This window comes from Halichoerus grypus, chromosome 5 (assembly GCF_964656455.1).
Source record: "Halichoerus grypus chromosome 5, mHalGry1.hap1.1, whole genome shotgun sequence".
NCBI classification, from domain to species: Eukaryota; Metazoa; Chordata; class Mammalia; order Carnivora; family Phocidae; genus Halichoerus; species Halichoerus grypus.
The window spans coordinates 167,285,978-167,298,609 of NC_135716.1; the positions used below are offsets into that span (position 1 = coordinate 167,285,978).

A 12,632-nucleotide genomic window follows, 5' to 3' on the forward strand; every position below is an offset into this window, starting at 1 on the left:
ATGGAAGGGTTGGCCTTGGAAGGTAGTGAGGCTTCCATCTCTGGAGGTGTGCAAGCCAAGGGCAGAGGAGCATGTAGTGGAGGACTTGGAAGGATTCAAGCATCCACTGACAGCCCCCTGGTGTCCTCCAGGTCCTACAGGTAGATGGTTTTGTGGGAACACCTGTGCAGCATCTCACCCTGTTGACCCCTGCCTGGGCCTTCTAAGTCATCTGTTCTCCACCCCTGCCTCTTTTGTGAGCCAAGTTCTCATTCTCTACTACTTCTTGCCTGTCCCTTTCGGGGCTGGTTTGAACTCAGAGTCAAGCCAGGGAAGGTGCATTTTTCTTCCACAGGGTAACAGTTATCCAGCAGTTACCTTCCTAGCATCACATTCTAGAAAGTGGCAGAGCAACACACAGTTAAGACTATGGTAACTGCAGTCTTACAGGTAGTCCTGGGCTTGCTGAGTGATCTTGGAGACTCCCTAAATCCCCAGCTCCTGATTCCAGAACCCCCTGAGGTTTACATCAGACTGCTGCCTCGCTAGCTCACACTGGAAGGTTAGGGATTTGGGGGGCTGTGCAGTGGTGGCAGCTCAAGGGCTGAGATTTCTGGTTCTTCTTCAGACAGGTGGAGAAATATTTGTGTGGGGATTCAGGTCCCGTGGTCATGTTTGGGTGGAGGTCAGAGGTCAGCCAGGCTCCACAGCAGGTTAGATTCTGGGGAAAGCAGCCCCCTGGAGAAAGGGCAAAGGCCTGGGCTCAGATGCCAAGTACCACGTTCCTGGCAGGCCAGGAAGCAGGCTTCCCCGTTTCTAGCCCCTCCCTGCCTGCACAGCAGGGCCCCGGAGGATGTAGGCTCTTCACTGTGTTCTGCATACCCTGATGTCTCTGGAGATGCACTCATTCAACAGATGCCTGCGGGGCCGGTGCTGCAGTTCACACCTCCCCCCTAGCCCTGGCCTGGGCACGCATCTTACAGGCGCCTGCCCTGAGCCGTCCACACCGGTTGGTCTGCACAGGGGCGCAGGCTGTTCCGGAAGCCGCCAGTCTCGGTGGTTGTGGCGGGAGAGGAGGGAGGGGAGAGGCCAAGTCCCGGGGCCGCTAGGGAGCGGCTCTGCCCCAGGGCCGAGGGTGGAGCTTTCCCAGTCGGCCGGGAAAGGGCTGGGCTCGGCTTACATGTGAGGGCAGGGGAGAGCGACGGCCGACTCTTTCCTGCGGAGTCCGGGTGGTGGACACGCTCGGACCGATTCCCGGGACCCCTTACGTGACTCTGAGCCGCGGATCACTGGATGTCCCCGATTCCCGGGACCCAATTCCCGACTTCAGATCCTCAGGACCTTGCAAGTCCCACCCCGGATTTCGCCCTGGGCTCCAGATTCCCGGAACAGGACCTCTGGCCGAGTCTGGATTTCCAGCTCCCGTACCAGATTCCCGATCCTGAGATCCCTGGATCCATAGCCACTGGCTCCTGCCCCTCCCCGGGTGCCCAGAGCCGGGCGCCCGTCGCCCGAGCGCCCCCGCACGGCAGGGCCGTGCCTGCGGTCCGGAGCCCTGGAGCGCGCCGGCAGCTGCTGGCAGGACCCGCTGGCCGAGGCGCTGAGCCGGGGTCGACCCCACGCCGCGCCCCCCGGCCGGTGCTGCGCGCGAAGCCGGCCGCTCAGCGTGGTCTACGTGCTGACCCGGGAGCCGCAGCCCGGGGTGGAGGCCGAGGCGGGAGCCGAAGCGGAGCCGCTGCCCCTGCGCTGCTTGCGCGAGGCCTGCGCGCAGCTCCCCGGGCCGCGACCGCGACCGCAGCTGCGCAGCCTGCCCTTCGGGCCGCTGGCGCTGGGAGACACCGCGGCGCTGGATTCCTTCTACAACGCGGGTCAGGGCGCGCTGGGGGCGGGGCCGGGGCGGGGCGGGGCTTAGGGTCCCGGGGAGGGCCGAAAGGGGCGTGGCTCGGCGACTCCGGGGAGACCCCGAGATGGGTGTGGGGTCTGGGGGGGCACAAGGTGAGATACGCTGAGGGGTTCGAGGTAGGGGCGTGATAAAAGTGGAATTTAGGGGATCTGGAGCACGGCCGGGCTCGGGCTGGGACTTGTGGATCCAGGTCCGGAGCCTCCGGGGTCCGGGGTTGGGGCTTAAAGCACTCTGGAGTCGGCAACGTGCCTGGGGAGCGGGGTTAGGATCGCGGCGAGGCTGGGAGCGGGGCAGAGTGTGGTACCTCAAGACTGGGGTTGGAGGGCTCAGCCTCAAGACGATCTCGCGTGGAGCTCGTGAGGGCGGATCTGGGAGGTGGAGCTTGGACTAGGGAAAGGGGGGCTTCCAGTACTTGGGGGGCTGGAGTCCAGGGGCGGTGACACACTACTTCCGAGGAGCGGGCTAGAGCGGCGGAAAGAGAAACTAAGGGACCCTTAGGCCCGGGGTTCTGGGCGCGGGAGCTTAGGTTAGGAGGCCCCAGAAGTTGCGAGGTAGTGGGCGGAGCTGGAGGCAGGGCAGAGTCGCTAGGGGCGGGGCCAGAAAGGTGGCTATTCCCGCGCAGGTCATCCCTCCCTTCCGCCAACCCGGACGCCCCGCCCCTGACACTTACTTGTTCATCCAAGAGTCTGGGAACCAAGCTTGTCGATGGCCCTAAAATCGCAGCCTAAAAATGAAGTCTGACTCGACCTCGAGGACACAAAGACACACACGGCCTTAGACTCACACGACGCACATATATTGACTCACACAGGCCCTCGCAGACACTGTCACACACACAGGTAGAAACAGCTATACACACACAGGCACAGCACTGTCTACACACGCTGCCGGCGCGGCCCCTTTCAAGAGACTGCGTTGAGGACTCGGGGTATGTCTGTGCAACACCTGCCTTTCACATGGCCTGGAACAGGCTGGTGGCTGGTGCACAGCGCCTCTCCTCCATGCTCAGTGCCCACAGGCTCTGGACCGTGGGATGGAGGTCCCAGCCCGTTGAGCTCAGTCCTCTCTGCAACACCACAGATATCATCTGTTCTGTGTAAGAGCCAGAGGGACCTAGAAGGGGGAAGCTGAGGCCAGAGCAAAACTGGACCCTGCTGGAGTCTCAGGGGAAGGCCATCTGAGCCAGGATGGATCCCCAGGCTCCTTCCCCACCGAGCTAGGCTTCGGGGCTCAGGGCCTCCACCTGTGTGCCCGCAGACGTGGTGGTGCTGGAGGTGAGCAGCTCCCTGGCGCAGCCCTCCCTCTTCTACCACCTTGGTGTGCGGGAGAGCTTCAGCATGACCAACAACGTGCTCCTCTGCTCCCAGGCCGACCTCCCTGACCTGCAGGCTCTTCGGGTAGGTGGCCAAGTGGCCGGTAGGGGCAGGCTTGGGCGGGGTGGGTGGGTGGGGCTACCCAGAATACCAATCTGACTGTCCCCCGCAGGAGGATGTTTTCCAGAAGAACTCGGTGAGCAGAAGCCACCCTTCGCTCCAATGTGCCCTTCGAACTCCACTACTTTTCCTGGCCTCCTCAGTCACCTCTGACCTCTCTAATTCCTCTGCCATCCATGTGGCCCTCTGTTTCCTATTGCCAACCTTCGTGACGTTGCCCCTTCTCTGCTGTTCCAGTCCCCACTGGTGCTGACCTCTGACCCCCCTCACTGTCCCTCTCTAACCTGGTGCCGACCTCTGACCTGCCGATTCCTGCCTCCCCCCCCACCAGGATTGTGTTGGCAGCTACACGCTGATCCCCTATGTGGTGACAGCCACTGGTCGGGTGCTGTGTGGTGACGCGGGCCTCCTGAGGGGCCTGGCTGATGGGCTGGTCCAGGCCGGGGTGGGCACTGAGGCCCTGCTGACGCCCCTGGTGGGCCGGCTGGCCCGCCTGCTGGAGAGCACGTCCACGGACTCTTGGTAATGGGGTGCAGAGAGGGGGCACCAGGAGGAGGCTGGTGAGGGCACAGCGGGCTGGGGCTGAGGGACAGGCCCCATCATTCTCTCCCCCTCCCTCCTCGGCCGGGGGCGTCAGTGGCTACTTCCGGGAGACCATCCGGCAGGACATCCGGCGGGCCCGGGAGCGGTTCTGCGGGCAGCAGCTGCGGCAGGAGCTGGCCCGCCTGCAGCGGAGACTGGACAGCGTGGAGCTGCTGAGCCCCGACATCATCATGAACCTGCTGCTCTCCTACCGCGATGTGCAGGTGTGTGGCGCTCAGAGAGGCAGGCGGGTCGGAAGCACCCGAGTCCGTCTCCTGGCTGGGCCGCCCACGCGCTGGTGGCTTTGAGCATGTGATCTCATGTCTCTGAGCCTCGGTTCCCTTACCCGTAATAGGGGATGATCATGGCACGATCTCCCAGAGCGGGAGGGAAGTTGGGGCACGCAGTGGGTTCTCTGTGTAAGGTGTGGCGGTTCTCTGTGAAGATGGCGTGTCAGGGATGGGAGGGGACCCCAAACTCAAGGTTTCCCTCAGGGTCCCCCCCCAGAGGCCATCATGCCAGTGTACGCCATCCCCCCCCGCAGGACTACTCGGCCATCATCGAGCTGGTGGAGACCCTGCAGGCCCTGCCCACCTGCGACGTCGCTGAGCAGCACAACGTCTGCTTCCACTACACGTTTGCCCTCAACCGGTGAGTGGCAGAGCAAGGCTTAGGTCCTAGCCGCCTGGGGACATGGGTGTCTGCCACGTGGGGTCACTGCAGTGTGGGACCCGTGCTGTTCAGGGACTTCGCTGACCGGGGTCCCACTGATGTCACGTGGGCCCTGGGGTTCTGTGACTGCTGCCTGGGGAGCGGTGGCCTGGCGCCGCTGCCGTCCAAGTGCTCACAGCTGCCACAGTCACTGTCCCTCAGAGTCACGGCTGCTAGGAATCGCTGCTCTCTGGGATCATTACTTCTAGAAAGGCCGGTACTGACCAGAGTCACAGCCCTTCTGGGTTCATTATCGTCAGGCCTTTGGAAGGGTCTCTGCTTTCCAGGGTCTCGGGGTTCGTGGCTAGAGTGGGGCAGGGCCATCGGGTAAGCCCCCGGCCTGGGTCCCCTTGCCCTAGGAGGAACAGGCCCGGGGACCGGGAGAAGGCACTGGCCGTGCTGCTGCCGCTGGTCCAGGGTGAGGGCTCTGTGGCGCCCGACCTCTACTGCATGTGCGGCCGTGTCTACAAGGACATGTTCTTCAGCTCTGGCTTCCAGGACGCCGGGCACCGGGAGCAGGCCTATCACTGGTAAGGGCCACCGGCGAGTGGACGGTGGGCTGCAGGATGGGGCTGTGGGCATCGGGCCGGCCCTGAGTCCCCACCCCCACCCCAGGTATCGCAAGGCTTTTGATGTTGAGCCCAGCCTCCACTCGGGCATCAACGCTGCTGTGCTGCTCATTGCTGCTGGCCAGTGCTTCGAGGACTCTGAGGAGCTCCAGCTCATAGGTGAGTCCCAGCCCTGCACCCTCCTCCCACCGGCAGGTCGCAGAGGCGCCAGGGGAGAGTGCAGGGAGAGAGGACCCCGGGCTGGAGCTGGGTCTGGCCTGGTCCCCTTTTGGACCTGTCCTGCCTGCACACACATCCGGACGCTCATACCTGTCCTGGGCCCTCCTGAGCCCTTGAGGCCACAAGTGTTCCGAAGCCCACACCCGTGTTCCTTACACACCGAATTCGACATACACTTGTTCTCCAAAACTTCCTTGTGCCTGAGCTCCTGCTCCCACCTGAGAGTCATACCGAAGTTTTCACCTATTTCTTTGTTGTTGTTATTTTTTTTAAGATTTATTTATTTATTAGAGAGAGAGAAAGCAGGGGAAGGGGCAGAGGGAGACAGAATGCCAAGCAGACTCTGCACTGAGCGTGGAGCCTGATGCGGGGCTTGATCTCACGACCCCGAGATCACGATCTGAGCTGAACCCAAGAGTTGGACGCTTAACTGACTGTGCCACCCAGGCCCCTCCCCTATTTCTATGTTCCTGCCCACATGGATGTTGCGGCCCACACCGGGGCTTTGCCAAACCTGCAACCACACTCCCTAGGGCCCATGCCCCTCTCCCCCAGGCATGAAGCTGGGCTGCCTGCTGGCCCGAAAAGGCTGTGTGGAGAAGATGCAGTATTACTGGGATGTGGGCTTCTACCTGGGAGCTCAGATCCTCGCCAATGACCTCGCCCAGGTGGTGCTGGCCGCAGAGCAGCTGTACAAGCTCGATGCTCCCATCTGGTAGGTGGCCCCCGCTGCAGTCCTGGCCTGGCCCCGGCCGCCTGCCCCCGCGCTCATGTCCCCTGGCATGCTGGCCTGAGCTCTGAGCCAGTGACCTGGCCCCTTCCAGACCAGTGCCTCCCACCCCCAGTGCCCAGGTTCTGGCTGCACCCGAGCCAGCCTGCTCTTGCTGGCGGTGCTCGCTGGGGGCTTGGGCTGAGTTGAGGACAAGGCTGTCTCTGCAGGTACCTGGTGTCCATGATGGAAACCTTCTTGCTGTACCAGCACTTCAGACCCATGCTAGAGCGTCCCGAAGGACCCCCGCACCGCGCCCACTTCTGGCTCCGCTTCTTGCTGCAGTCCTGTCAGCCACTCAAGACAGCCTGTCCCCAAGGGGACCAGTGCTTGGTGAGGCCGCCCAGTGGGGCTGTGGGACCTGGGAGAGGGGCGGGCCCCTTCTAACCCACCCCGTTCCTCATCACCCGCAGGTGCTGGTCCTGGAGATGAACAAGGTGCTGCTGCCTGCCAGGCTGGAGATTCAGGGTACTGATCCCGTGAGCGCAGTGACCCTGAGCCTGCTGGAGCCCGAAACCCAGGTGAAGCCACTGCTGAGGCCCCCCACTCACCGCTGTGCACCCCTTCTCCGGAACCTTTCTCCCTTCCCCAGACCACTCTCCCAGTCCCCCAGCATCCCCCTGAGAGCCACCTTCTTCTGCCAGGACGTTCCCTCCAGCTGGACCTTCCCAGTGGCCTCCATCTGCGGGGTCAGGTGAGAGGCGAGACCTGGGCGGGGTCCGGGGAGGAGGGGCGCCGCCGCCGGCCGGCCGGGAGCGCTCACAGCGGTTCTTCCTCCCTTCCCAGCTCCTCGAAGCGGGACGAGCGCTGCTGCTTCGTGTACGCGCTGCCCCCGGCCCAGGACGCGCAGCTGTGCTTCCCCAGCGTGGGGCACTGCCAGTGGTGCGCGCAGCCTCGCGGGCGGCCGGGGGCCGGGGGAGCGAGGGAAAGGAAGGGACGTGTGCCCTCGGTGCTCTCGGCCCAGGGGGGGACAGTCCCCGCCCAAGGTGCCCCTCCCGTCGGCCTGACCTCGCCCACCCTCAGGTTCTGCGGCCTGATCCAAGCCTTGGTGACGAATCCGGATTCCACCGCGCCCGCGGAGGAGGCGGAGGGCGTGGGGGAGGTGCTGGAGGTGAGGTAGGGAGCCTGGGAGCGCGAGGGGCGGGGCAAGGGCTGGGGGCCCTGCTGAGCCCCCATCTCGCCCGCCCCCCGCAGTTTGATTATGAGTACACGGAGACGGGCGAGCGGCTGGTGCTGGGCAAGGGCACCTACGGGGTGGTGTACGCGGGCCGCGAGCGGCACACGCGGGTGCGCATCGCCATCAAGGAGATCCCGGAGCGGGACAGCAGGTGCGGTGTGCGGGGCCGCGCGGGCGGGCTCAGGGGCCCGAGGGGAGGGGGCCCTGTGGGCAGAATGGCAGGGAACACGCGGGGCCGTGTGGTCTGGAGGGGCCTGTGGGCTGGGTGATGAGGTGGAGAAGGTCAGAGAGGGGCCTGTGGTGGGGGCAGGTCCTGGGGGCGTGGCCTGCCCGCTGCTGGAGTCGGGTGAGCATCTCTGCCCCGGACCGGCCTATTCCTCTCTTCCTCCCTGCCCCCAGGTTCTCTCAGCCCCTGCATGAAGAGATTGCTCTGCACAAACGCCTTCGCCACAAGAACATCGTGCGCTACCTGGGCTCCACCAGCCAGGGCGGCTACCTCAAGATCTTCATGGAGGAAGTGCCTGGAGGTACGTGCCCTGTGTGGGCTGGCAGTGGAACTGGAAGTGTGGGGCAGGGGGATGGGGCCAGGCAGGGGTGGGGAACCCTCGGGGAAAATGGGTCCTAGCGTGTGTGGGTGGGGTAGCCCAGAATTAGCTGACGCGGTGCACTTGGGTGGTGATGGAGTCTGGGTCATGGCATGAGTGTGCCTGGGCCTTGAGCAGAGAGCTGAAGGCTGGAGTAAGGGGGTGCCAGTGATGATCTTGGATTGCGTCTGCCCAGGCAGCCTGTCCTCCTTGCTGCGGTCAGTGTGGGGACCCCTGCAGGACAATGAGAGCACCATCAGTTTCTACACCCGCCAGATCCTGCAGGGACTCAGCTATCTGCATGACAACCGCATAGTGCATCGAGACATCAAGGTAAGGCCTGCAGCTGGTGGAGGGGGGAGAGGAGGACATATGGGTCTAGACAGAGACTGGCAATTTACATTAAGAAGGCCGACCCCTTTGCAAAGGGTGGAGAATTCATCAAGGAGGCTCCCTAGGGAGGGAGAGAACTTCAGACCTGAAGTCGAATCAGGTGCCAGCTCCCAGCTCCCAGCACCCATCATAAGTGGGATGGCAGAGGGAGGACGCTGATAGAGGCAGGGTCAGGCTGCGATTGTAGAAGATGGGATCCAGGGATAGGGTCCAGTTCCGCCATCAGGAGCCCAGCCTGATGTCCACTGAGCACAAGGTCCACTCTACTCAGGGGGACAATGTGCTGATCAACACCTTCAGTGGGCTGCTCAAGATTTCTGACTTTGGCACCTCCAAGAGGCTGGCAGGCATCACACCTTGCACTGAGACCTTCACAGGTAATGGGGTGTGGGGTGGGGAGTGGAGATGCTGACCTGGGACAGAAGAATTCTTAGGACTTCCAGGGAATGGTGTTTCTCCTGGCCATGGAGTTAGAGCCCTAATGGGGCACGGAACCAAGGGTGGGTGATTGAGCCAGGGGTGAGGTGATAGAATCTAGAACTGGAGCTTGAGTAGCTGATGATGGTGAATTTAGTGCCTGAAATGCAGCCCGGAAGTGTCGATGTAGGCAAAAGTGTGTGATTGGGTTCAGAGGGGATGATGCTGTCCAGGATCCACTACTGTGGGTGAGGAAGTCGGAATGTGATGGAGCCCAAGGTGAGTGAGGAAACTCAGGATAGATGTTTGACCACCAGGGTAGGTGATGGGAATTGTTTGGATGACAGAGTTCAGGGTGGGCGTGGTGGCTAGAGGATGAGAGCCCCTGCCAGCCCCGCATCATCTCAAGCCTAGGTGAGCATTGTGGCTACCTCTCTTGCCCCAGGGACCCTACAGTACATGGCGCCAGAAATCATTGACCAGGGCCCACGAGGGTACGGGAAGGCAGCTGACATCTGGTCACTGGGCTGCACTGTGATCGAGATGGCCACAGGTCGGCCACCCTTCCATGAGCTAGGGAGCCCGCAGGCTGCCATGTTTCAGGTGAGACCCCTCACGGCCTGGCTCATGAGGTGGGGTGGGGACAGACCGAGACCTGAACACCTCGAAACTTGACCTTTGTCTGTCCTCCCTGACCCCTCCCAGGTGGGCATGTACAAGGTGCATCCACCGGTGCCCACTTCTCTGTCAGCGGAGGCCCAAGCCTTCCTTCTCCGAACTTTTGAGCCAGACCCCCGCCTCCGAGCCAGTGCTCCCGCACTGCTGGGGGACCCCTTCCTGCAGCCCGGGAAGAGAAGCTGCAGCCCCAGCTCCCCCCGACATGCACTGCGGCCCTCAGGTAACATGCAGGTGGAGGGAGTGGGCGCACTGGGGTGAGGGAGGGGGCTGATGGGGGGGCCCGGGCTGACGGCCTCGTCCCTCCCTCAGATGCCCCTTCAGCCAGCCCCACTCCTTCAGCTGACCTGACCACCCAGCCCCAGACATTCCCACGCCCTCAGGCACCCTTTCAGCACCCACCCAGTCCCCCGAAGCGCTGCCTCAGTTACGGAGACACCAGCCAGCTCCGGTGAGAGCCCAGGGTCTTGGAGTGGCTTTGCCTCATCTGGGGTCGCCCCTGTACTCCCTCCGGAAAAAGTCCCCTTTGGGGGCCTGGGCACCTCCAGCCACTTGCAAGGATGGCATTGGGTGCCTCCTCCCAGATGCTCCGACTTGTAAGTACTTACGTGCCGCCTCAGCGCCAGGCTTCTCTGTCTTGGCCGTGTGAGGTCGGCGGCAAAGTAGGAGCCAGGATTCAAAGCCTGGGGTGGAGGCGGCCGGCCCGTGTTGCCCCCCGCGTCCAGCCGCAGCCCCCCATTGCACTAGGGTGCCCGAGGAAGCCGGGGCCGAGGAGCCCACGTCCCCCGAGGAGAGCTGCGGGCTGAGCCTGCTGCACCAGGAGAGCAAGCGCCGGGCCATGCTGGCCGCCGTGCTGGAGGAGGAGCTGCCCGCGCTGGCCGGCAGCCTGTGCCGGCAGCAGGAGCAGGTGGGTGCCGGCCGCGCCCCGCCGGGAAGCCGGCTGATGGCGCCCCGCGCGCCTCCACCCCCCGCTCCCCCCCCCACCCCCGCCAGCAGCCCTCTTGACTCAGGTGGGAGCCCACTCACTGACAACCCCTCTTCCTCCGCAGGGGCCCCGGCTGAGCAGGAATCATGTGGAACAGCTACTGCGCTGCCTCGGGGCGCACATCCACACTCCCCACCGCCGGCAGCTGGCCCAGGAGCTGCGGGCGCTGCAGGGGCAGCTGCGGGCCCAAGGCCTCGGGCCTGCGCTTCTGCACGGACCGCTCTTCGCTTTCCCGGACGCGGTGAGGGAGCTTTCTTGCGGTTCAGGCTGCCCAGTAAGAGGTAGTGAGCTCCCTGTGCCTGGCACTGTACAAGGACTTGATGTTGCAAGTTTGCATGTCTCCCCCAGGAAGATACAGCCATCAGCAAAGGGACATCGACCCAATCCTAGTTTCCCAGCTCCTCCCTCTGCCCCAAACCCGCCTACCCGACTTGCCTCTGGCGCAAGACTTTCTAGGTCTTTCCAACTCTTTCCCCACCTCTGAGGCTCGCCGCGCCCTTTCTCCCTCTCCAGGTGAAGCAGATCCTCCGCCGGCGCCAGATCCGCCCACACTGGATGTTCGTGCTGGACTCGCTGCTCAGCCGAGCGGTGCGGGCAGCCCTGGCTGTGTTGGGCCCAGGTAAAGCGGGGAGTGGAGCTGTCTTGCCTGCCGGCGAGGGTGTGCACACCGGAGGCCGCTAGGGGGCGTGGTTGGTGGGGGTTAGCCGCGACAGGGGCGGGAAGGAGCGGCTGGGTACCCAGAGCCTTGCGCCCTCTGCCGGGTGTTTGGGGGGGTGTCCCAAATGGGAGTTCTCTCCCCGCCACAGCTCACCCAATCACTTGGGTTGGCAGAGGTGGAGACGGAGGAGGTCCCACCGAGGTCAGAGGAGTCGAGTAAAGAAGAGGAACCCCAGTCCAAGCAGCAGGAGACCTTGGTCCAGCTCAGCCGGCTCCCGGGGGAACCAGCGCAGGCACCCCCAACCCCAGTGGTGCAGCTGGGCCTCTTGCGAGCAGAGACTGACAGGTAAAGCCCCTGGGACTTGCCCCTGGCCTCTGGGCCAGCTTCACCCTCCCTCCCCACCCCCACTCCGTTCTACTGGCCCAGCCTCTGCGCTCTCCAACAGGCTCCGAGATGTCCTGGCTGAGAAAGAACGGGAGTGCCAGGCCCTGGTGCAGCAAGCTCTACAGCGGGTGAATGGGGAGGCTGGGACCTGCGCCCTGGCCCCCGAGCCCCCAGGTGAGTGGGACCTGGCTGGGGAACATTCACGGCCAGTGCGAGACGGCTTCTGCCGGGAGGTACCCCTGCATTGACCACCTGACTTCTCCTCCACAGCTGCTCTCACGGTGGACCAGGGCCTGGTGCAGTGGCTACAAGGACTGAATGTGGATTCAGGCACCATCCAGATGGTGAGGGGGAGAGTGCTGGCCACCCTTGACCCCCGCCCACCAAAGACTGCGTCTCTGCCCATCTTTCAGCTCTTCTCACTCTTTCCCTGATGCAGAGAATCTCAGTACTGGAAGGGCACTTAGTGTACCTGCCCCCCCATGGTACAGATGAGAAAACAGGCCCCTGAGGGGTGTTACCTGCCCTGTAGCATATTGGTAGCAGAACAGAGCTAGAACCTGGGTCTCTGGACACATCTTCCTCTGATTTTCTTTTCTACTGTTTCTGCATCCGGGTCTTTGTCCACAACCAGCTGCTGAACCACAGCTTCACCCTCCGGACCCTACTGACCTGTGCCACCCGAGATGACCTCATCTACACCCGCATCAGGTATGTCCTGAGCCCTCCAGGGATGACCCATGCATATGGCTCCATGGTGGCCAGATCCTGACCCCCCGGCTACATCAGGCAGACAGTGGGGTAACAGAGAGTCCAGGGCCTTATTCTGGCTGAGCCACACTGAGCCTGCTCTCCCCAGGGGAGGGATGGTATGCCGCATCTGGAGAGCCGTCTTGGCACAGCGAGCAGGATCCACGCCAGTTACCCCTGGCCGACAGGAGGCTGAATGAGAACTCAGAGACGGGAGGCAGGACCCAAGGATGGATGAATGGAGAAGACACAAGCAGCTTCTGCTACCCCCACTCCAGGACTCAGGGCCAACTGGAGGAGGCCACGCGGGCGGGGGCAGGGTAGGGCCCAGGCCTAGCCCCAATGCGGGGAATCAACCACAGAGATGCCCCAAGCCTATCAGGTACCACCAGGCAAAGACTATTAAACAGAACACCTTTGTACACTTGGGCCTTGGCAACTTCT

At 63.3% G+C, this 12,632-nt stretch overlaps 1 protein-coding gene across 1 annotated transcript; it reads left to right on the top strand.

The window, feature by feature from the left end:
* The first annotated feature begins 408 nt into the window (after nt 1-408).
* Nucleotides 409-12,612, top strand: MAP3K6 (mitogen-activated protein kinase kinase kinase 6). The gene is made up of 30 exons (XM_036116431.2): nt 409-429; nt 1,442-1,847; nt 3,140-3,279; nt 3,368-3,391; nt 3,647-3,837; nt 3,953-4,121; nt 4,442-4,548; nt 4,968-5,138; nt 5,224-5,336; nt 5,952-6,111; nt 6,336-6,498; nt 6,579-6,686; nt 6,810-6,859; nt 6,952-7,047; nt 7,189-7,276; nt 7,360-7,493; nt 7,742-7,869; nt 8,123-8,259; nt 8,591-8,696; nt 9,182-9,339; nt 9,442-9,634; nt 9,724-9,862; nt 10,159-10,318; nt 10,461-10,637; nt 10,910-11,015; nt 11,228-11,399; nt 11,500-11,612; nt 11,709-11,782; nt 12,073-12,149; nt 12,298-12,612. Exons 1-30 carry the CDS (start codon nt 409-411, stop codon nt 12,386-12,388), a joined length of 3,972 nt encoding a protein of 1,323 aa, XP_035972324.1. The 3' UTR covers nt 12,389-12,612.
* Nucleotides 12,613-12,632: the final 20 nt, after the last annotated feature.

Coding starts and splice junctions, on each gene's coding strand:
- MAP3K6 (XM_036116431.2), top strand. CDS start 409: ATGGTAACTGCAGTCTTACAG. Junction 8,260..8,590: donor TAGTGCATCGAGACATCAAG/GTAAGGCCTGCA, acceptor CACTCTACTCAG/GGGGACAATGTGCTGATCAA. Junction 11,613..11,708: donor CCTGGCCCCCGAGCCCCCAG/GTGAGTGGGACC, acceptor TCTCCTCCACAG/CTGCTCTCACGGTGGACCAG.